Source organism: Theobroma cacao, chromosome 1 (genome assembly GCF_053813885.1).
Source record: "Theobroma cacao isolate CCN51 chromosome 1, ASM5381388v1, whole genome shotgun sequence".
NCBI lineage: Eukaryota > Viridiplantae > Streptophyta > Magnoliopsida > Malvales > Malvaceae > Theobroma > Theobroma cacao.
In genome coordinates this window covers 18,157,384-18,182,790 of record NC_142639.1, presented here as the reverse complement: position 1 = coordinate 18,182,790, position 25,407 = coordinate 18,157,384, and the positions used below count along the sequence as shown (strand labels likewise).

Genomic DNA, 25,407 nt, shown 5'->3' with positions numbered 1-25,407 from the left:
CTTCAATAAGATCATTATTTTCCTTTGTACACAAAAACGGTTTCTTTCCCTTTTCCCTTGGTGATTGTCCTTCATCATTTCCCTGATCGCCTTTAGATTGTACCTCTTCTACAAAAGTACTTTCCAAATAAAATTTAGCATCAACCAAATGTGCCTCTGCTGTAGTAAATGGCTTAGCATTCGCTATGACTGTCTTCACTTGACCATTTCTACAATATTTGAAGCATTGGTGAAGTGTCGATGATATTACACCATTTTGATGTATCCAAGGTCACCCTAACAACATGTTGTATGTTGTGTTAGCATCAATCACATGAAATAATGGATTGGATTCCATATCATCAATGAGAAGTTGAAGTTTAACTTTTCCTATAGTTCTTTGCCCTTCAAGATTGAAACCTTGGATCATCAAGCGACTTTTCAATAATTCGTCAAGAGGTATCCCAAGCTCTTTCATTGTTTTGAATGGGAATAAGTTGACAACAGATGCATCATCTATTTGGATTCGATTGATCTTTTGTTCACGACTATATCCTTGAACAAAAAGAGGCCGATTATGAGGGGTAGACCCCAACAATAAGTCTTCATCAGAAAATGTAATTTTTGCACCATAAAAGGAATTAGAATCGAACTTAATTTTTTATTCATTCCCAACATCTTCATCAATTTGGAAACATGATGTGGGAATTGGATTTTGATTTTTGAATTGCATTGGCATGAAATCATTCAAGGTGATTGGTCGTCTAGGCCTTTGCACCATTGAATTTTCACACTTGCCCATACTTATTTTCCTCGACATCACCTTTGGCATCACCTTCCTAAATGGTTGTTTCACCATTTTGGATCTTCTTGGTGCTTGCTTATCCTTAGGAGGACTTTTCTTTCCTCTTCTCCGATGAGTGACTAAAATCCATCCTTCATTGTCTGGATCCTCACTTGTAGAACTACAAGCCTTGCCCCCATTATCTTGAGGATTGGATGTTTCTTCGACATTCGAAGTGAGCATTATATAGTCGAAGGATCCAAATTTTATCTTACTCCACACATTAAGTGGAGAAAGTATGTTGGTTGCTGATGCTACATTTGCCATAGCCATTTCTTCTTCAAACTCAATTTTCCCATCTTGGTATAAACCCATGATTTTGTCTTTAAAGACAAAACATTTTTTTATGGGGTGACCAATTAAACAATGGTACTTGCAGTAGTTGGGGTCATTTTCTCGATCAGCTTCTTCCAATCGCTTCATCTCTGGCAATTGAATGAGCTTAGCTTTCAAAAGCTCTTCCAACATTCCTGTGATGTTTGAGTCAGGGAAAGGATACTTTTTCTCTTGTCTTTCTTTCAAAAACACTTTCTTTTTATCTTGTGAGGGACCAAGCTTCGTTTCTTGGGTTTTCTTTGAATTGGCAGTCACCTTGATAGGCTTGGTATTTACAATCATCAAATGTTTTCCTTCACCTTTATCTGTCAAAGCTTTACCCCCTTTACGGACATCTTGCTTACCTTTCCTTGGCTCTTGCACTGGAGGTCCTTAATTTCCAACTACTAACATATTTAATTCCATGTCATGAGCACAAGTAGCTAATTCCTCAAAAGTTTTAGACTTAATGCCTTGAAGAATATAGCATAAACCCGAATTCATCCCTTGGATGCACATATCAAGAGCTAAGGACTCGACAGTCACTTTTTGCAATTAAGACTGAGATTTCTCTACTTATGGATATAATCAATCACAGGCTCATCTTTCCATTGGCACGAACTTGTAAGTTCAATCATGCTTACCACACGTCGAGTGCTATAGAAGCAATTAAGGAACTCATGTTCTAATTGCTCCCAATTATCAATCATCCCAGGCTCTAAGTCTGTGTACCAATCAAAGGCATTGCCCTTTAAAGAGCGAACAAACTGCTTCACCATAAGATCACCATAAGTGCCAGCGTTGTTACAAGTTTCTACGAAGTGTGCAACATGTTGACGAGGATTTCCTTTACCATCCAACTGTTGGAACTTTGGTGGTTGATAGTTTGGTGGCATCCTCATGCTATCAATCCTTTGAGAATATGGCTTGGCATAAGTGTATGAAGGTTGAGAGACATTCTCCACCTATTCCTTAATGGCTTCCTTGATGAATTCCTTTAATTGGTTAGTGGTGACCACTTCATTAGATTTTTGTTGGAGATTATTTTCCACTTCCACAGTGGAATTCTCCTTATTATCTTAGCATTGATTTTGGCCAAGATCCATTGGCGCCTTTCCAGTAAAGCTATTAATTTTTGCCATCATTGAGGCAATTTGTTCATCCTTTTCTCTGATGCTTGTTGTTAGAGATTCCACAGTCTTCGCAAGAAGTGCAACTTGTTCTTCTAGAAATGTTGTTCCAGTTGTCATGACAACCATCATTCCAGAATCAACTTTTGACGAAGAACTTTGGCGAGGGGATGATGAAACTAAGCTACTGCTTGAGTAGCCATCCTGTTCCTTGAGTTGATTGGTACTTGATCCTTTGGAATGAGCAAGTTGCATAGTAGAGGCTTCTTCAAAACTTGGGGAAGAAGCATCATACAAAGAATTTTGGTTGAGGATTGAGAGGGTTTGCTCATACAATTTAGTAAGAGCTTCTATCTTTCTCTAAGTACAGTATGGATGTGTTAGAACATCTGTGCTTGATGATGAGGTTGGAAAGACTGCAGGATTCGCTCTAGCAGGCTTGACAACAGGTTTATTGGTGAGATTCTTCTTAGGAGCCATTTCAACTTGGAGATATTTAGAGATTTGCTTGAAGAAAGAAGATGAGAGGCAGAGATTGTCCCACTAGGTGTGCCAGAAATTTGTACACACAAATTTCTCGTTGAAATTTCTTGACTTGAAAATTATGAGACAAATACAAATATTTGATGATGTGAGTGATGATCTCTGGAAATTCCTCTGATTAATTTCTTCAATTCATCTTCAAGAGTCACGAACTTGGACTTAGTCTTGATCACGAACTTGCTTGATCTTCGCTTCGCTTCAAGGGTCTTCACAACTTAATCTTGATCACGAACACTTGATCTTCACTTCAAGGGTCTTCACGACTTAATCTTGATCACGAACACTTGATCTTGATCACGAACTTCACTTGATATCTTGATCACGAACTTCGTTGTCGCTTGATCATGAACTTAATTGCCGCTTGATCACGAACTTCGTTTTTGCTTGATCTTCACTTTAGAAATCTTCTATTCTTCTTGATCTCTGAAATGTTCTCAATCTTCAAATGCTCCTAATCTTCGAATGCCTCCGAATGAATGCAAATGGCTAAAGGGAGCCCCTTATTTATAATGTTTGGTGAGAGACTTTGATGAGAATATAATCTCTTTGAATTATCTCTAAATTATTTTAATTTATTTAGAGATAAATCATGATGACTCATTAAAAGTCTTTTGATTGGTCAGACCTTAAGTCCTTGAATTTTGATTGACCGAAGTTAGGTATTTTCTCCCAATTATCTCAATTTATTTAGAGATAAATTAAATAATCCCATTTGACTTTTATCTCTAAATTAATATAATTATTAGAGATAAATTAAATGACCAATAATTAAATTTTGATTGGTCAAAAATATGAATATTATCTCTAAATTATCTTGATTTATTTAGAGATAAATTGGATGACCAATAACTAATTTTTGATTGGTCCAAAATATAAATATTATCTCTAAATTATTTTGATTTATTTATAGATAAATTGGATGACCAATAACTAATTTTTGATTGGTCAAAAAATTATCTACCAATAGGTGGATTGCTTCAACTATATGTCTTTAAAATAATCCAACCAATAAATTAATTATTTTATAATTAATTACATGGTTATTAAATCCACATGGCAGCATGCAATTGGTTGATAATAAAAAAATTTTTCTTTCTATAGATTGATAGTGTTTGAATTGTTTATTTCAATCCTATTCTTAATGCATCTGATTGATTAACCACCAATTAAACTGATAGGCAAGGGCGAACCTAGGAATTTTCTTGAGTGGTGTCACAATTAAAATAATAATAAATAAAAAATAAATATGTTAAAATCTATAAATTAGAAGCTTTAACATTAAATTAAAGAAAATGTAAATTTAGTATATTCATATAATTCTTCAAAGTAAAAATATTTACAAAAACTATAATTGTCCATGACAATTTTTCATATTTTGAAAACGTTGCATGATAACATCAATAAAAACACTATCAAATACATTTTTTTCAATATTTGTCACCAAGCAATCATTCATCCACTCATGACTCATTTGATTGCATAACTTGTGCTTTATAAATTTCATTGCTGAAAAAGTTTTTTCAACTAACACTGCTGCAACTAGTAAGATCAATGCAAGTTTTGCTAGCAAATAAACCAAAGGACCGAGAAGAGAAAAGTCACTGTAGGTCTTAAAAGTAGGATTTGAATTTTTGAAGAGGAAAAGTAGTATAGATTTTGACTTTTTTAATAAAATCTTAAATTATAGAAAAAAAAAATTTTTATCTTTCCATGTAGTATTTAAATATTAATATATAAATTATTTTCTGATAAATCTACTTTTTGATAATATTTAAATATTATTTTTTAAAAAGAATATTTAAATATTATTATATATAAATTTTTTAATAAAATCTACCTTTTGAGCCCACTTCCTACAAAATTGCAAAAAAAAATTAATGGATTCAATAGTATTATTAAATATATAAAACTCTAAAAAAATAATATAATAAATAAATATTCTTTTAAATTGAGTGGTGTCATGTGACACCACTCCACTCCCATGAACGTGGGTTTGCCCATGTTGATAAGGTAACTTAAACGGAATTGAGAGAGAGAGTTTAGTATAAGTCTTGGATAAAATAACATATGTTCAATATCAGTTACATGAGATGATTGATTTGATTCACATGTGAAGTAGACATACACTTGCATGTCATATATAGCTATAATTGAAATATAAGCTTAATGAGTCTTTCTTAATTGCAACTTGCATAGACATATAGTGAATTAGTTGAGAAAGATATTTTTATAAGAACTTCGACGAAGACTTATAAATACATTAAACTCTAGGTTAATAATTCAGCTATCTAACAAGTAATAAGAGAGTAAAAGAGATTCAAATGAAGTGCTGAGGAGATATTGTAATTCTATGTCATGTTTGATTGATTAATTATATTTAAATTGCAATTCTTGTTTTTAATTTTAGTTAATTTAGTTTTCAATAGCTTTAAAATTGATTGTTTGAATAAGATTAGGTTATACTAACTTTAGTACTTAGCAAAAGATTTTGATACCATTTTTCGTGGAAACCATACTCTATTTTCTATTATATCACTTGCTTTTTGAGTCTAAAAAATTCCATCCAGATATATAAAAAAACAATAATTTTTAATAAAATATAATTTTTATTTAGAAAAAATGATGAAGTTTTTAAACTTCACACATTCACATATATGATTACAGGATTGAATGCCCGAAACTTTCATTCATTCTCATTGAATGCAGTGGCAATGAGAAAAATAGCCTGGCTTGGAAATCACTTCAAACAATTTTTCGTGCAGACCTTCCTCTTTGGAAGAGATTCCAAAGTTAGACATGAAAAAGTAGGGTTAAGGATCTCACTCGGCTTCACAGCCTAGTTTTTTTAATAAATAAATAAAAAAAAAGGAAAAGGAATGCCAAGATTAATTCAGCTTGGACTCTTTTTCTTTCTACTTATTTTCCCCTTTCAGATACTTTTTTATGTTTAAATTCATGGGACAGTAGACATGGAAATCCACATAATAACACATTCTCCAAGTCTCCTACATGCCAACGCATGTAAACAGGTTGGCCTCACAGAAGAGAAATGCAGCACATGCCCCCTCATCCAACATAAATTATATACCTCCAATGTCTTTAAAGCTAACTCACAACAATAACTTGCTTTCATGTGCAATTTATGTGCTAACTAATTGATCAAAGAAGAGCAATATAAACAGGGGAAGTGCGGAAAAATAAACAAAGGAAAATACATAATTACAAAGAGAAACAATAATAGAAGTGAACAACGCTACGGCACCTTAAAAGAGGCCGAGGTCGATCCATTGCATTTATGACAAGTGAAATATTGTTGTATATGAGGGAGAGAATTAGGACAATTTTCTAAAAATTTTTGTACACTTGTCAAAGGGATTGAGCAGAATATAAACTCAGCTGGGAATGAATACTAGTGCTATATAAGTGATAATATGGGAAGAAAAATGAGTTATTTTTCATTTCCTTCTTTGTTTGCTTTTGTCTTTTCCTTGGTTTGTCGGTTGGGGTGGAGAGTGTGGCGGAGACTAATGAGAATTAACACATGCGGCCGTGGCGACAGGTGAGAGCACCTGCATTTGTAGTAATGATGCCAACTAAGGAAGAGGACTTGGCCCCTAAGCTAGAGGCCCTGGCATAGCTGGCTGCTGCACCTGCTCCTGATGGAGTGAAATACGCTCCATTTAACAACAGGTCTCCATCTGACCTCCAATTCCAATGTCTCCATTGATTAGATGATGTTGCCACTCTCTTTGTCACCTGGCCACATCAAAAATTCAGCAAGTCCCTCATCATTCCGCATCCTAATTACTGCTACTAATTCTTAGAAGGGGAAGTTTTTGTAGGTTTGGTTTATTTACCTCTTTAGCAAAGGCGTTAGCAGGGGCAAGGTAACGGTTTCCCTGGCTGTTAATGGTGGGATTAGCACTTCCACCGATTGCATACATTACCCAGTGTGTGTAGTCATTGTTCACTACATGGAAATATCCATGTCTACACCTGCAAGATTTGTTAGAGGGCTGAGCCAAATTTATATGTAAAAAAAAAAAAAGCTCCCAACGGAAAGGAGAAATTACATTAGCAACCATATTTGAGTATGCTACCTTGGCATTCTCTGGATAAGACCCTCCCCAAAATGATTATAAGCAATGGTCACCTGCATCTGCTTGTCTCTTACGTAAGAGTCACTATGTCCCAACAGCATAACCTGTCATCGAATTACTTGGACAAATTAATTTAGTCCTTCCAAAACATAAATTCACTTCAAGAAAAGAAAAACAAGAAAATGCATGAGGAAATTTATTTGATTCTGACCTCATTGTGGTGGGTGAAGTAATTGTTGGAGATGGTAATTGCAGTGGAACCCATTATAGCATCAATAAGTCCATCAGCACAATTAGACAGTGAATTGTGGTCAATCCAGATGTGGCTTGATCCAAAAATCGAAATGGCATCCCCATCAGCCATTGTCCTCCATCCATAATGAGATGGGGAGCTTCGAACCATGGCGTTACCGGTGGGCTTGCAGTCATGGATGTGGACTCCGTGGATGATAATATTTGTGACAAACTGGATGGTAATGCAGGCCCCATTAGCGATATGCACATTGGCACCACGACCATCAATTGTCTTAAAACTGTTCATTATGAGCTCCTGCTTCAAAGTGATCACCATGTCACGCTTGAACACAATCCAGAGAGGCCTGTCTTGGATAACAGCATGGCGGAGGGTGCCTGGTTTGGGGTTCACAGGGTCATCATCGCCAGGGTTACTTACCACATAGTATTTTCCATCACGACCACCGACAGCATTGCGTCCAAAGCCGATGCCGCAGTTGGCTAGGCGCTTTCGCCTAAGATACCAACGCCGGTCACAGCGCCAGCAGTCATCAATCGGATTCCCTGTTCCACATGAGAAATAACCCAACTTTCTCCTTTCTGTGCTATTTCTTATGCTCCTGAAAATACATAAAATATTTTTTATAAAAAAGAAAGAAAAAAACCCATGATTATATCGTCATTATCATCAAATTTTTATTAATTAAAGTGAGTTAATTAGCATGTGAAAATTGGAATAAGAATGGTGGACAATTATTGTGTTTGAAAAGAATTTGATTCTGGCCTATGTTGAGTTGAGTTGGCCATGTGAGTATTTGTGGGAGATGTACATAACGCTCCATACGGAAAATTTGGAAGATTTGCGTTCTTGACCACATTTGCTTACCATAGGATATACCAGTAAATGATAAGGTGGGAACTAATTCCAGCCTGCTCCTTTTTGGCGTCGGTGGAACAAAATAATGAAACATTAAATACGATCGTGGCGGTGTCATTCAATACAACTGGGTTTGTCAGTTATGCAGCTAGCTGCTAGATCAGTGAAGAATTAGCCAAGTTTTTCCTCTGCCTCCCTCCATGAAAAAGCAGATCTTTGTGGTTTTTTCAAGAGTTCATTGCCTCCCTTGACAGGCTGGAGAAGGGGAACATATTTCAACAAAATTTTAAGCACCCTATCCCACCTCCCTGAATATATACATACATACATACATACAAGATTATATCAGGAATTACACCACCTTGTACATTTGTGATATTGTTTAACCACTGATCGTTAAATCTAGCTGATTGAATTTTGCTTCTATTAAAAAATTACTCTACTTAAAATAATGTCGCGTTCCCCATAGTTGATCCAGAACAACAAATCGAGCCAGGCTAATCAAATACAAACTACTTCGTTTCTCATTATCTCATGGAGGTGAACGAGTCATTTCTAGCCCCCCAAAAAAATCTAGTAGCACTAAACTTTCAGGGTATCAGAAAGATGGGGATATCAAGGACAAAAACATTGGCAAAAAATAGTAAATATAAAGGCACAAGAACATTGGCATTTTGGTGCATATAGGCAAAGAAAGCTTCGTGTACTTGGAATGATACTTGGATAAGGAAGGAATAATAAGACAGCAAATAAAAAAGAGCGAGATGCGCGAATCTCAGGACATGGGCATGTGCGTAAGCTGGCTACAAGTTAAAAAAGGGGGTGCCGAGAGAGTAAATTGTGTAACAGTGAAGAACATGGCAGCCGACTCCTCAAGAATCCTAAAGTAGAATTACTCTATACGAATATTAAACCAGAGATATTATACTTTTGCTGCATACTACCGGTTTATCAGTTAGAGTTTAATGAATAAAGTAAAGACAAAATGTCAATTAATTATTAGCTTGTCCGGTATCTGTTTATTATAATTTTCATTCCTTTTTCCATCGTTCTTTTTCCTTTTGGGAAAGACTGGTTCCGAAGCAGGTACTAGGAGGAACTCAACTTCTTTCAATTTACAACAAGGCTGGAGCTAGACGAGTCAGTTAGTGTTCAAATCTCGACTTGTAACTCTGAAAACTAAAATATGCAAAAATATTGTCTGCTAGTCTGGCTACGGAAAACAAAAAAGAGATATGGTACGTGTCATGATTCGACCCCATTAAGAGTTTTGACTGAAATCCGTTGGGGGTAAAATTACATTTGACTACCCATGTTAGATGAGAACCGAGGCGAGACAGACAGGTGAAAAGGACATGTCAGAGCTACACTTATGGCAAGTGGGGGTCCGACTGGGGTGTCCATGTGAATCAAATCCTCTTTGTTTTCAAGCCAAGTACTTTACTAGTAAATAATTAACTAAGACAAGTTTTTATCCGATGAGATCCCAAAGATCATAATGGTATGTGAGTTATGAATTTGATGATGCAAAACCAAGTGAAATTTTACCCGAGTCTATTGTATTAAAGATAGAGAGACTTACATATCAACCATAGAAGCAATTTCCTCAGGATTATCAACTGCGTGCTCATTTATCCATGTCTCATCATCCAACCTGAAAAGGCAAGAAAGAAATTATAGGGTGTTTTAGTATTTCGAGACAAGGTTAGGAACTTAGGACTTGGGAGGAGTAAGTTAGTTGATCAACTGCGACCTTACCAGAGGGAGTTAAACTAAACATATAACAGAACTGACTATCCTATTTACGATGCTCTCAGATCCAATCTCAACAACTGGTACTGTCCCCAAGTTGCTAGATTTGTACGTGAAAAGTAGCTGAAATAGATTACTCACCCGTCTGCCATTGATGAGTTCTTCATGCCCTGCACCTTCTCTTCTTCACCAAGCCTGCCACATGACAAACACGAGGAAAATCAAAAACCAGTTGCACGCTAGCAGAATTTGCATTTGACGGTGCTTTCCAGGAAAGTTTTCCTGGACTGGAACAGCTAATGAAACAGAGAGAACTGATCAAGAGCTGATTTTTTTTTTTTTTTTTACGAACACCCTTTCCAAAATTGGCGTATGCCGCTTCAAGTGGCGAGCACACGGTATTCTTTAGTAAAAGGCGAAAGAATAGTTCGCTCTGTGCTCACCACACGGCTCCGTGATCAAGAGCTGATTGTTTCCCTGAAAAATGTACCTTGAGTTCAGCTCTGTTTTCTCTGCTGAGGCCCTGACATAAACGAACAACATAAAAAGTAGCAATATACACAAAGAGAGTAGTCTATGAGAAATCCCCATTATTGATCCTCTCTCTCTCTCTCTCTCTCACAGTACTGGGAATGTGTTTAATTTTCTCTGTTTGGCAGAAATGGAAAAGAACAAGGAAAGTGGAGGAAAGAGAGAAATAGAATTGTGGAGTCGATGAAAAAACCTCAGATGGCGCAGTCTTTTTTATAGGGAAATAAACTAACGTCGGATCGTAGTATATGCTTTGCCTAACTCCGTTAAAATTAAGTCAAAATTAACCCACTCTAAGTATCTCACCTCCTCCCTAACCGCCACTAACTGACAGCAGATTTAACGCTACAACGTGTCGATGTGTCGGTCACCTCACGTGCCAGACCATTTCCCACCTCTGACACTTCAGCTGTTCCCGTGGGGTCAGTCGATTCCACGTCAGCTTGTCAAAGGATGAAATTGAAAAAGGTTTTCATCAGGTACTCGCAGGTGACGGTGGGGGATTATACTCGCTCGCTGGTGTCAGCCGCGTGGCCACATTGGCGACGTGGAGGGAAAACTAAATTTCAGGCAAGTGTACGGATTATAAAAGAAAATCCCCGTCAATGGACAGGTGTCCCTAAATACCGTACGGATACGTTTTAAATTAAAAGACTGTATCACCGTACAAATCCTGGTGTTTTCCCCTCTTCTTTTTAATTTTTTGCCCCAACTTGACGTTTGGGACATTGCTAAAACAAGATTGATGATTAAATACAATCCACTTAAGATTGTTTTTTTAAGTGGTTGAGAATGCCAATAACATTCCTTGTGGTTGCATTTTATTGTTTTGTTGTTTTACATATTGCAATGAATACATCCGTAAATCAAATATCAAAACAAAAAAAAGAATTAATGTGAAGGATAGAAACATATTTTTAGAATTAATGTGAAGGACGTAGTTACTTCAAATTCTCATTGATAAGATGAAACCCTTGAGATTCTTTACATTTTTTTTCTTGTTTAGATACTCACATTTTAAAGCAAGTAATTTCTATTTTACAATACAAGACAAGAGAAGAAAAAAGGAAAAAAAAACCAGTATGGGTAGTTGTTACTTGTAAGTTTGAAGTTTGAACGGAATGTTTAATTTTAGAGTAAAATATATCTAACCTTTTAATTTAGTCAAAATTTTAAGTGGGTTCATTAATTTTCAAAATGGACACTTCGTCTTAAAAATGCAAATACTGTTAACAAAGATTAAGAAAAGACTAAAATGTTTTTTTTCATTCATTTTAAAAATTATTATTATATTTTTTAAAAAAGATTTTAAAAAAAAGGAACACTGATCAATGCTCGCCAACTCCCCAAGATAGGGGAGCACCAATCGAGTTCCCCATCTGGGGAGGTTTTTTTTTTAATTAATAAAATTATATAATAGTAATTTTAAATTTTAATTAATAATATAATTATCGTTTTAGCCTTATCACATCATCATATTGACGAAAACACTAACGTTTGACTAACGACTATACCCAATGTTTAACGAAAATTTTATTTTAAGACGGAGTGTCCATTTTGAAAATTAATTGATCTTTATATAATTTCGATCAAAACTTAAGGGATAAAAGTATTTTACTCTTAGTTTTATCAAAATGAGGACAAAAGGAAAAGAGTGAATAATTTCTTCTTCTTCTTTCTATTAAACTTTTTACAAAAATAAACATCCAATAACATGTGCCCATAACTAGCATGGCTTTGTAGAAGGGGTTCCTTAAGAGCCTACTATATGGCACAACTTGATTCATATATAATTTGTTGGTCAAGACTCAAAAAGGCCACCAGATGTCAAGATGCTTTTGACTCCATATGTTTTTTTATGATAACAAAACATTCTTCATTTATTAATATCTAACTTCACTATTTAAGTATGCAAGATAAAGTTAATTCCCTCAATGAAATGAATGATTAAAAGTAAGATCATATAATATATAGACTAATTAGTTAAGAAATGGTTGGGCTATAAGTTAAAACAAAACAAAAAAAATATTAATCAATTAGCACTAGGCTTAACTGATCAAGAATCTGCTGGACAAAGCAAAACAGAAGTCTGCTAATCAGTTAAAGCATGGTATTAATCTGTTAGAGTACAAGACTTCAAAAATCTCCAAAGCGTCAAAATTTAAATTTAAAATGAAGATGATTGTTGAATGGAGCCAAAATGAAAATGTGAAAATTTGAAAAATTTTTAATTAATTAAAGCTTGTGTTACTCGATTAAGGTTAAAGGAAATAAAGCTCCAATCTGTTAAGGAGAGAATTAACTAATTAGAAAAAGTCTGCTGAAGAAAAGAAGGTTGAAGACAATATCTCTTAATCGGTTAGAACCTCCTGTAATCGGTTGGCGTAGAGAACACAGTAACAAAACAGTGCAAGGTAGAGAAGTTGTAATCGATTAGAGTTACCTGTAATCAATTAGCCCAACTCTGTCTACCTTTTTGAATTTAAATACTAAAGGACAAAATAACAGCTAAATGGTATCAAAGTTGTTTCTAATAGCTAAAAACTGTCTCTAAAAGAAAAATCTGACTCCTCAAGTATAAAATTGAAGCTCCAACGGCCAATGCAGATAGATTTGAAGAGAAAAGAGTTATTTTGAGCAAAAAGCTAAATATTTTCACCAAAAACACTTGTCCTTCATTCTAAATCTAGATAAAATGTTTGAGTTTGATTGTAATTTGTCCAGATTTGTAAAGCACCATAATTATACTTCTTTTTCTTCTCTTTCTTAGGAAATTAGAATGTGAAAAGCACTCTAAAACTTATTGTAAGGGATTAAAACTAGGGTTAGAAGCTCACATTGTAAAAGTTTGGTGAAAGCTGTTAATTCCACTAGTATAGTGAAGTTAGATTGAAAATCCTTAATTGAAAAATTAAGGTAGTGGATATAGGTTAACGGGACCGAACTACTATAAATAGTTTTCTATTGTCCACTTCTCCCTACTCTTCCTTACTTGGTGTCTTTTAGCTATAATAAGTTTTACATTCATTTTCTTCTAATTGGTTAAAAACTCTATCACTAAAAAATGACCAATTTTTAAAATTTTTAATGCTATTCACTTTCTCTCTAATATTCCAACAAGACCAATAGATCCCCATCGGCTAAAGTTATATGCTTAATTCTTAAAAAGGCCAAAAAGAAAAAAAAAAAAGCACATGGTACAAAGAAGTATACATGTTATCTTAGTTGTAGAACTCAAGAAAGAACATGCCAATGAACCCACAACATGCCTTGTAAAACGAGCCAAGTCAAACCAAATTGTCATATTCATTAATGATTTGGTGCATTATCATTAATTTTTTATTAAAAAAATGTGAAATCAATTGACATTATTAACTAAAATTTGCAAAAGTAATATTATAAGATTACATGTAAAACATAATAGCATTACTTCAAACAATCTTTTTCTAGTATACAAATTGGAACCCCAAATTATAATTAGAAATTAATGACTTAAAAATGATATATACTCCAACATTATTAAAAAATGCAATCTGATCATATAATTGAATATATAATACTACTGTAAAATAAAATTAGAAAAAAAAAAACTAGAGAAAAACCTAGTAAATATGTGCTAAAAAAAGGAAGTGACCCAAAAAATAGGCTCACTTTATTGTCTTAAAATTGTGTAAACTTGAAATTAGAGGAAGAACCAACCATTCCATTCCTTGTTCTTACTATCTTTTTCAAGCATGTTATCTAAACAAGATTCAGACAAAAGTAAACAGATCAACCAATATTAAGCCCTTAAGAAAAAAGTAAACAGAGACAATCCCTAAACTAAAAGATTCTGGTCTTTTTGTTATTTGTTACCAGAAATCTAGCTGCAAGTTTCACTGGTAATTATGTATGTGTTGCACATTAATTCTTGATTAATCTGATCACTTCATTCAAGGATTCATGTCTTGGGACTATGGTCCACTTAAACCCTCAAAAAACTGCAAAAGAAAATTATTAAAAATATTATGAAATTCGATGTTAATTTAGCTATCCCTGTTAATTAAATTAGATTAGGATAATGCAAGGTGATGAGTGGATGGCACATCTATATTGCATGAGACAGCCCTTCATGCAAGTATCATAACTGTACTTTTTAGTACACATCATTAGGTTTGATAAAATAAGATAAGAAAGTGGATTGAATTAGAGATAATATCATCATATCTAATTATATCTGGAATGTGCAAAGATTAAGAGTAATGTAGGATGATTTTTATCTTATACTATGCTTGGTGTGTGTGTGTGTAAAATTAAGTATAGGATAGAATGATTTTTTTGTTGAATAGTCAAAATTATCCTTTCTTAATACAAATATGATTTAAAATTATGATAATATGATTTAAAATATAATTTAACATTGTACTTAATTGTATTAGCTTTTTCAAAAAGAAAACAAAATTATCTTTTCCAAATTTGATTTTCTCTCTTTATTTTTCTTTTTTTTTTTTTTTGCCTTCTCCGAACAATCACAGGCTATAGCCGGTGGACGAGGAGGGCCGAATTTGCCCATCGCCACTCCACTATGGCAGCCTGAGTCGCCGGTCCAAGGACCCTCGCCGCCTGTAGGTCCTAAATTCTTTATGTAATTGCTATATATTATTTTATCATTAAATTTTAGTTTTTAAATCACTTGGTGCAAAAAATATTTTTATTTTTTTAATTCTCTTTATATATAGAGAATTAGTTGTGAGTCGTACTTCTTGTAAATGTGTTTTGTAACCGACAGAAGAAGACATAGAAAATGCAAGGAATCTAAATGTCAAAACGCTCATGCCCCCCTAAATAGTAATTTGTTATGCATATCCATACGAGAGTCAACATTATTGGCTCACAAGTTTGCATCTTTTCAGCCATTGAAACAGGCTTACATGATTAAATTTCCACAGAATAATATAGGATATACGAAAAGGAAATTTTAATTTTTAGAACAGTTTGATTAATTGGCAAATTAAAGTTATTAAAAAATTAGTATACAATACTACTATCTAATTACACTATAGTATTTACTGTTTGTTGGTTAAAATTAATTTATGAATAAGATTAGATCATTTAATTTTGTAAATATCTGTAATATAGACAATTTTATAATACAAGATTAACAGGGATATAATACGTATATTTTGCCTGTTTTATATATAATACAAGATTGATAGGGATATGCTACGTTTGCCTTGTGTGTGGAAATTGCACGGAGTTGGAACCAGTTGAAACCATCACATCAATTCTATCTTTACAAACTAGAAAAAGATTGGCAACAGAAAACCACGTGTAAGATTAGACGTTGTCGCCAACTTTGTGGTAGACTTGCCAGCTTGGGCAAAGCAGCTACTTTTAACCTGTCTTGAGTTCCCACTTCCTATTCATTCATCGAGAAATCCAGTTGAATCAAGTTGTACAATGGAATTTCAACTGTCTACGGTCCACACCAAAAAGGTTCTCTAACAATATTTTTCCCTTGTCTTGACTGCTCAAAATAATAATAAATGGGAAACTTTCTAGGGTGAATCGAACCTTGACTAGTCCAAAATTGTAGCTGGTGAAAATTTCTCTACCAATCTCCTGTTTGAGCCCTGCCTAATAAATGAACCCAGCTGCTTTAATTTATTAGTATTTCAACGAATTTGTTCAACATCTGTTCTTCAAATTTTATTAATATGACTGGGTGACTTCAGGTTTAGGCTTCCGACCAAATTCCTCTAAAATGCATTGAATATTTTTGTGTTTTGTCCGTAGAAATTGAATGGGTAAGGAAGATTTTAGCAGGTTGTTCAAGTTGCCACCACCTCACACAAGGAGTACCATCACATGGCTGCTCTGCTCACCGTCAATCAAGGCCTGCCTGCTTCATTCTAATCCAACTTTTCTTTTCCCTCCTCTTCGTGCTTGATTCCCGGCATGAATTCACATCAATTTTTCTGGTAATTCAACTGAAAAGAGTTCTAGAATACAGGAGGTATTAATGTTACATAAATTTATATTTCAAATGCTCATTATCTTTTGACTAATTGGAGGCTAACCCTGTTTTGACTTTTTTACACCTGGCGTTGACATTGCTAGTGCTTAATAAAATGGTTCAGTACAAGTAGTGGAAGCTTGCCATTATGTTGATTTTGCTCCAATTGACAAAAGAAGTTCACACTTCATATCAAGAACTAAAACCCACTTATTATTAAAATGTGTGTTCTCCGGCCTTTCACGATAAATGATAGAAGTTGCATTAACGGGAAGATATGATTTGTCAGAAGGTGATTTTGACATTAAAAATTATACTAACCCTTTAGTTGAATGTGTTTGGTAAGACAGAGAGATGCAATATATTGAAGGGGAACAAACCCTTAGTTGAGCCTCCTTTGGATTAGATAAGTAAGTGACTTGTTGTTTTCATGCAGCATTTAGACAAAGAGATCACCAAGTGGTTCAATTTTTCCCAACCACATGGTTCCACTCTGTCCATCCTTTTCAAAGAAATCAAGCAGTGAAAAGGATCACTAAAAACCTCTTTCAAACAATCAGTCAAGTTTGAGATGAATACCACTATATGTTAGATAATTGTATTATTCTTTCCCAACAATCATAATCTTCTTGGAATTGACCATGGAACAAGGTAAATGGGTTTCTACTTTGAAAATTTTCAAATTAGTCATAACTCTTTAGCAAATCATTTTCAAGTCTTCAACCTAACACATCTGCCTGTCTCTTCAGACCCTTGATAAAAATCAAAATGGAAGTTTAATGATCAAATGCATGTTGGTGTAACCCCTCATGGTTGATGTTAGCCTAAGCTCTTCGACTTGGACTTTGTTTATTATGGCAAGAGAAAAACAACCCCAACTTAATTTTTCTTTCTTTTCCTAACTGCTCACCGTTTACCTTTTACCATTTACCAACATGATCTTAAGGAGGCAATGGGGCTAGAAATTCTTAGGGAAGGACAACTGTTTTAAGTGCTTCATATTTGCATATATTGACTGATGTGAGATAACCAAATGTGAAATCGAAAAAGCCATGTCCAAAAAGAAATAATTTCTTGTAAAATATTGCCATTACAACTGGATGAAACACCCAATCATTTCCTTCAATAACAAGATGATAATGTGTTTAAACAGAACATTGCCCCAAAAACAAATAAAAAATAAAAAAAGTTCAAGTGTCGTGGACCATCCATGTGATGGTGTGTTTTAGCTCCAAACCAAGCAAATGACTAACCCAATGCTTGCAATTGGTTTTACAAGGCTTGATGTGCACATGGGTTTCCATTCAGTGAATAAGCTTTGCGATAGATATTATATATATATATATATAAATTGCCTTCACCATTTCTATACAACAGATCAGCCATCAAAACCATAGCAAGCTAGAATATTTCAACATTAGCTAATTGAGATTGCTTTGGCCACGTCAAGATGACTACTAATAATTAATGAATGCTGATATATACAATTTTCAATGAACCTGCTAAGCTTGTATGTCTCTTTGTTTCTAGAAACTGAAAATGGCTATTTAAACTCATTATCCTGGTTTGATTGTTAAGAAACTTAGTGCTGCATGTCGGGGAAAGAGCATGAATCATTGGAATATTTGAAAAGATGATATCATTTTCCTCAGTATGGTTTCGTACAAATGTATTAGTTGTCTGCACGTAACAGCAAGACCTTGAATCTTGATTATGAACTCAGAAATGATGTAATTAATGGGAGAAAACATTTGCTTTTCCAACTCCTTTGTTTAAAAGAATATTTAGTTTTAAGTGTATTTTTAGGTTTTTGGGATTTTTTATAATATTTTAAAAAGCCTCTAAATTATTTAAAAAATTTAAATAAATTTTTCTTTTTCTTTTTTGTTTGATCAAGGCCCTTACACTTTTATTTTGGATCAAATTATAGGTACTTAATGACTAACGGTTAACAAACTTTCATTACCTAAAATATCATTTTTTATTTTATATTCAAATAATATTAATGTGACGTTGACATGACAAGTGAAAAATATTATGTGACCATGTCATTATATTATATCAACATTTCATATCATCATCAATTATAATATATTAATATTGTGTGACATAAAATAACGAGTAATATTATGATTAATAATATTTAATCAATTGTTAATGGTAAGAGCTTATTTGACTTAAAATAACATATAATGATTTAATTGAAAATAATAAAAAAATAAAAATTTATTTAAATTTTTTAAAATCATTCAATTTTTTTAAAAAAATATTATATATATATATATATATTCCTTAGGATGAATCTAGGCCTTTGGTATTTTGCATATGATAGATTTCATCCACCAAAACTCTGTAACACTATTCCAAATAAGTAAGGAAGAATTATGTTCCCCTTCTACACATCACACAATAATCAATCATGACAATGCTGCAAGTGGCTGTTGGATCTCTCACCACTGTAGTCTCTATTCCTCTCCATTGCATACTTTCAATTTAACAAAGAAAATAGGAAAAGGCAAAGCAAACTACATTATATGCTCTCTTAAATAAAGATTAAACCATAATTTGATCTCCATTATGTTGGTATATGCCCTTGAACCAATTAGATTGGCCAAGGAATATATATTATAATTTAGTACACATTGAATCTTATAACTATATGTGATAGAGATTTTCCTTCGTGTTAGTGCAATAATAAGTGTATACATTATATTTTTTCCATTATTGATATTATCCACTTCTTTTAGGTGTTAATTAAATATTATAAAGTTATGAAGACTAAAAAATAATAATAATAACAAAAAAAATGAAAAAAAAAATGAAAAAAAAATGAAATGAAAAATGAAATAAAAAAAAAAGAAAGAAAAAGGGATTGTACGGCACAATATGTTGTGCCAGACGCGAAAAAATCGCGTTTGGCAAGATAGGCACCCAGAGACTGGAGTGGAGTATAAAAAGAGCTACAGTGATAGCTATAAAGAACGGCAACTAGAAAACCCCAAAATCCCTAGTTTTAGAACAACCAAAAAACCCAATCACAACCATAAACCAAAAATCAAAACCAAGAAAAAAACCCTACAAAGAACCAAAAAATCAAGAAAACCCCTAAGTATTCTAGCAGCCAACCAATCAACCACAATAGCCATCAAAAAGAAAAAAAAATAGTAAAAAACCAACCAAAAAATATACAATGGAGAATGAGAAACAAAGAGGGTTTTTTAGTTTGTTTTTTATTTTTAGGAGGGATTTTTTGCTTGGGTGACTGGCGGTTTAAAAAAGGAAAGAAAGCTGGGGGTTTAGTTGCCGTAGGTTGGAAGGTGAGTTAGAGAGAGAGGTTCGGCACCGTTGGGGTTAGAGAGGAAAGCTTGGAGTTGCCGCCAGTTGGAAGGTAAGTTAGAGAGAGAAAGGTTTGGCGCCGTTGGGATTAAAGAGGAAAGCTTGGAGTTACCGCCGCTTGGAAGGTGAGTTAGAGAAAAAGAGGTTCGGCACTGTTAGAGTTAGAGAGGAAAGCTTGGAGTTGTCGTCGGTCGGAAGGTGAGTTAGAGAGAGAGAGAGGTTCGGTGCCGTTGGGATTAGAGAGGAAAGCCTAGAGTTGTCATCGGTTGGAGGATGAGTGAGCTGGTGAGAGAGCATGAAAAAGTGGAAGTTTTTAAAGAGAATGGAAAATAACTAGTTTATAGAGAGAGAAGAGAAAGGAGAAAATGAAGGGCAGAAAGAAAAATGGCTTATGTAGTTAGAATCTGAAAGTACCAAACGACGTCGTTTTAGGCCTTCCAAAGAGCTCTCTTTCACCACTTTGAACAGCACCATTCTTAGGCACCTGGGAGTAGCTGTTGCCTGAGCTCCAGATTGGAGCGGTTTGGGGAAGCACGATGAGCTGAGGACACGAGCTTGGGTGCTTCCAAACAGTTCAATCATCTTGGGTTACTATTCGAGCCCAAACAAGGTAAAATCCTTTCCCTTACTATTCACATGGATGTGTTAACTGACCCAATATTGAGTTAAGGAGCATTGAAAGTTGAAAATAATTATAAAAAGAGAGGGATTAAAAGTCTTCATTATGTGAGGATTTTCTTTAGAAAAATATATACAAAGACAGAAAGTTACCAATAAATAGATGTTTAAGTTTAGATGAGTAAAAATCAAAAAAGGAATAAACGAAAGAAAAATAAAGAGAAATAGATGGTGACTAGGTTAGGCAAAAAGTCATATAAAAATAAATAAAAATTTAGCATTAACAAAAAAATTCTAAATAAGGAAGAATAGGAAAAGTTTAGTTGTAAAAAAAAAATATGGGTATAGATACATGAAAATATAACAAATAAATAATCATTTAGTTTTAGGAAAAGATAGGTTAATTAAAAAAAAATGATTAAAATATACTTATTCGTGAGGAAATAAGATAGGTCAAAAGTAGATATTTATGATCAAGTAAAAATAATGATATATAAGAAAAAGAAAAAAAAGGGATGAACATTTAGTATTAATAATTAGAAAAATATGTAAGTTTGGTTTAAAAAGATACTTAAATGTTAATAAGTATAGAAATAACGTGTTATAGTACCGATGATGGGATGATTGGTCGGGATGCAAGGAGTCGCAATTTCGGACTAATTTTCCCTAGGCTCGAAATCCAAATTAAGACTCCACCAGTACGATGGGAGGGTCTCGATTTTGAGATTTTGTTTAATTTTAAGTAAATAAAAATAACTATACAATAAATTAGTCAAACAAAATATAAATACAATATATGGCATATATAAGAGAATATATGACATATATCTAAGTTTCCAAAGATAAAAATGAAAATTTGTGAAAATGGCAATACTCATGACAATAAATTGATAAAAATTAAAATACCCGATGATGGGATTTTTTGAAAATCTTGCGAAAGCGAGTTTCTCTCGACAAATTTCCTAGGTGAAAGGATGTCCTTGGGTCCCACCAGTACAATGGGAGGGTTCGGGAAACATCTTAAATAAAAAGGCTTTTGCTCGCAATAGGTTTACATTCATGAAAATATTTTTCAAAAAAACGTACGATAACCCTAATGATGAGATTTATTCGTCAAATTTGCGAAGACGAATTTCTCGGATAATTCTCTAGGTGAGAGAATATCTTTGAATCCCACCAGTATGATGGGCGGATTCGAGAGAACGTCCTCGATAAAAGGTTATTCATCCGATATTATTTGAATTTTATGTCATGTATTTCATAATGCCTCATGTCCGCATCACACCTTAGAGTCAAATAAAATATTTTAATAAAATAAAGGATAAAATATATGAATAATAGCTAAGGAAACATAATAAATATAAGGATTAAGACCCCAATAGGATAATCTAAAATCAAATGGTACCGTTCATAGAACAGGCATCACGGGGGTGCTAATCCTTCCCCGGGAGTAACTGCAATCTCGAACCTAGTCCTAAAAAACGTAGACCAGTTTAAAATTCTCTTGACGGATTTAAAATCAATTTAAGATTTCGTTGATTAGAATTGAGTCAATAGGTAGTCAATCACACCTAGAAAAAAGATTCATGGCGACTCCTTAGTGTTTCCCCACGTCTAGCAGTCAGGTTCTCGGGCCCGCACGTTACGAAAATAAGGAGTTAACATGAAGGCCTTGCAAGAGAATTGTAAAGTTGTTACAATTATGAGATCACTATGCATCAAAGCCATGTTCTTAAAATTGTTCCTAGTCATTGTATTGTCAAGATAGGGCATTGACAATGCTCAAAGACTGATACATGTTAAGTCTCCTTACTTGAAAAGTAAGTAATTGATCTCATAGATTGAAGTATATGAGATACTTGAGGAAAACTTGTGGGTGCTTGTTAAAAAAGAAGTTCACTGAACATGACCTACTATGAGGACTCCATTTGGTATTTCACTAAGTGTCTTTGGAATATGTTCTCATTTGATAGTCATACAACTAGTCCTTAGACTTGAGACACTAAGTCATCTTGTGTGGGGAATGACATACTTTGATTTCACCTCTACAGGTTTAGAAGCTACTAGATGCCTAAACAAGGTGTTTTTGGGTATGCCATGAAGCATGCGAAAGTGAATGAGTGGTCAAGAGAGGATTCATAACCCCAAGTGATGTGAGGGGATGTATCTCACTTGTTCTCAATTCTTAATTAACTTGTATAAAGTCTTTAGCCAAAGCATGGCTAATTTGAGGAAAGTTAGTTTTCTAAATTCATAAGGTTAGTTATGAATTATGAGAACTAATATGGAATGTTATGCCTTATGACATATCCAAGATATTTGATTAAATGACCGTATTGCACTAAGAGGCTTATTACTAAAGGGCTTTGTCAAATTCTTTAATTGACTTTTCAATATTTAAGTGGTCATGATGTATTGCTAGATGCCACTCATGATTTATAAATATAAATCTATTATCAAATTGATATTTGATTAGAATTTATATTTATTGTCAACATATTAAAAGCCTAATGGGTCACACATATTAAGTGTCATGATTGGGATTAAATAAGGATAATCAATTAAGTTGAACTTAATTAGAATAGACCAAATTAAAGTGAAAAATTAATTAAGTTCACAAAGACTTAATTAAATTAAAATACAACTGTTGTATTTAGGATTACAACATAGTTTGGCTGTATAAATATATTATATTAACAAACTAAAACTCTAAGCCTCCAGCCACTTCTTAGCTGTTTCATAAAAATAAAAAAAGGAAAATAGTTTTCTTTGTTTTACAAAAATAAGATTCGACACGAACTTTTGGTCATTTTATTTTAAAAACAAAAACTTGCTAGTTCAAGTAAAATTCTACCTTTGAGAAAGTCTTATTCAGTCAGTGTAGATTACTGTTAGAGGCCAAACACATGAGTGGCTGAAGATTTGACAAATACTAAAAGTGAAAAAGCAAAGATTTCGGTTGTAGGATTTTAAACCGTCTTATTCTCTTTTTAGGTTTTTGTTCCATCACAAGCCTTTTGGATTTAATTGGCTCTTGATTATGATATATAGAATAAGGTATATAACTCCTAAACTTATGAGTGTTCATAATTAATTTGAAAGTTATATGAAAAACACAAACATTGATCTTGTATGATTCGACTGTTTATCTAATTAAATAGTAGTTTATATTTTCGTTGCGTTATATTTTTTAATTTCTTGATTATTTTCATGTTTGAATATGAGGTCGAATCCCAGCACATTCCATCAAAAGCATAGTGACAAAAGTGAATTCCTACGAGTTTGATGATTATTTTTCTGGTTATGATTTGTTGGTTTGGTTTGTCACATTCATATACGTTAAGAATCGGTTAATGATGATTATAATTTTTAATTATAAACTTAGTTTAATAAAAACAAGTGAAAAAAAGTTACTTGACATCAAGTATAAATCTATGCATAGATATATAAAATACGGTGAATTGCTACAAACAAGTAATTTGACTTAATTATGATATGTAGTATTTGTATCTCATAAAATGTTATGGATAGCTGATATTTGGTGGTCAAAAAAAGTTTTGAATGAGAATAAAAAGAGAGGGGTATGCATGTCATAATAAAATAAAGAGTGCGATATCCACATACAAGGTATCGCACATTACAACATGCATGGGGTATTTCGTGCCAGCACGTAGGGTTGCAGATGTATGGCAAGTGACAGGGGAACTAATAACAAACTCTGATTGTTTTCACATGATGACTTTTTGATTACAATATCATATGCACCTCTCTCTCTCTCTCTCTCTCTCTCTCTCTCTCTCTCCATACATATACATATATGTATATGTATATATGTATATGTATATGTACATATATATACATGTATATGTATATGTATATACATACATGTATATGTATATATATACATATACATATATACATATATACATATATACATATACATATACATGTATATGTATGTACATACATATATATGTATATGTATGTATGTACATATACATATATATGTATGTACATACATATACATGTATATGTATGTATGTACATATACATATATATGTATGTACATACATATACATGTATATGTATATGTATATATATATATATATATATATATATCCACAACTCTAATTTGTTAGTTAAGATAGCTTAATCCACTTTTAACACCTTTTATAATCATGTAATTTGAATATTATAATTATGCTACCACCTACCGAAGCTTAAAAAGAATTAAAAAAAAAAAAAAGAAACATAGAGAATTCTCCTTATTAATCCGAATATTGAGTCCAATGATTGAAGGCCAATGCATGATCGAAGCCAAAATATTTTAGGGTTTCGAGGGAATCCAAGCTTAGCTTGGCTCGTCTTTGATTTTATGTATAAAATATAGAGAGAGAAGAATTGTATAGATAATAATAATGCATACAGACTGACATTAATAATAATAATAATAATAATAATAATGCATGAAGGACTCACATGAATAAATTTTGGGTGCTCTCTTGCATGATGGACTGTCTATGAAAAGGTATATTTGTCAATGTTGGGGAATTAGAAGAAATTAAGTTATTATAACCTTTACAATTCTTTTGATGTACAATACAATATTATCTTCAGACATTCTTTTAAATGTATAGAAGCTATAGCCACCGGAGCTGCTTTTGTACCATTTCAATTCGTTTGTTCTCACAAAAACTATAAAGGCACCTCACTAATCCTATGTCAATATATATATATTAGCAATGTTCTGCACTCGGATAATAACTATTCTTAATTATTTATTGAAACAATTAATGAGAGAGAATAAAAGAAAGTCCATAAACAACTTTAACAACATATAGGTAATTTGGCTTAGATACAAGTTGATCACCATTGATTTTAAATGTGTTCCTTATAGTTTTTATATTTTGGGACAAAGTCCAACAAATTATCTAACTACGAATTACCCTTGGCAACCAACTAAAATTCCTATGCTAATTTAATTTCAAAAAAAATAATTATTTCAATGTTGTAAGCTTAATGACAATGTTATGTCAATTACAAAAAAAAAAATCATAATACTTAAAAAGGTTCTTAAACTATTTAAAAAAAACTCAAATGAGATATTATTCTTTTATTGCATTCAATCAAGTTCTTATATATTGATTTTGAAT

At 33.1% G+C, this 25,407-nt stretch overlaps 1 protein-coding gene and 1 non-coding gene across 3 annotated transcripts; both read right to left on the bottom strand.

Moving 5' to 3' along the window:
• Nucleotides 1-5,981: 5,981 nt before the first annotated feature.
• On the bottom strand, nucleotides 5,982-10,389 carry LOC18612829 (putative pectate lyase 20). Of its 2 annotated transcripts, none has more exons than XM_007049782.3 (7): nucleotides 10,265-10,389; nucleotides 9,916-9,969; nucleotides 9,605-9,676; nucleotides 7,123-7,765; nucleotides 6,912-7,015; nucleotides 6,669-6,807; nucleotides 5,982-6,567 (listed from the first exon to the last, which is right to left on the bottom strand). In XM_007049782.3, exons 1-7 carry the CDS (start codon nucleotides 10,363-10,365, stop codon nucleotides 6,346-6,348), a joined length of 1,335 nt encoding a protein of 444 aa, XP_007049844.3. In that variant the 5' UTR covers nucleotides 10,366-10,389; the 3' UTR covers nucleotides 5,982-6,345. The 2 variants fall into 2 exon arrangements, with proteins under 2 accessions (XP_007049844.3, XP_088662932.1); XM_088806806.1 differs by having other exon boundaries at nucleotides 5,983-6,567; nucleotides 10,218-10,318.
• LOC148764618 (U5 spliceosomal RNA) lies at nucleotides 10,111-10,226 on the bottom strand. The gene has a single exon (XR_016024372.1). It is a non-coding gene; the product is annotated as a U5 spliceosomal RNA (small nuclear RNA).
• Nucleotides 10,390-25,407: the final 15,018 nt, after the last annotated feature.

Bases quoted from the DNA above. Each gene is read 5' to 3' on its own strand.
- LOC18612829 (XM_007049782.3), bottom strand. From the start codon at position 10,365: ATGGGGATTTCTCATAGACTACTCTCTTTGTGTATATTGCTACTTTTT. The intron at 9,970-10,264 runs GTACATTTTTCA...GTCATGTGGCAG, and splicing joins AAAACAGAGCTGAACTCAAG to GCTTGGTGAAGAAGAGAAGG. The intron at 7,016-7,122 runs GTCAGAATCAAA...ATTCGATGACAG, and splicing joins ACTTCACCCACCACAATGAG to GTTATGCTGTTGGGACATAG.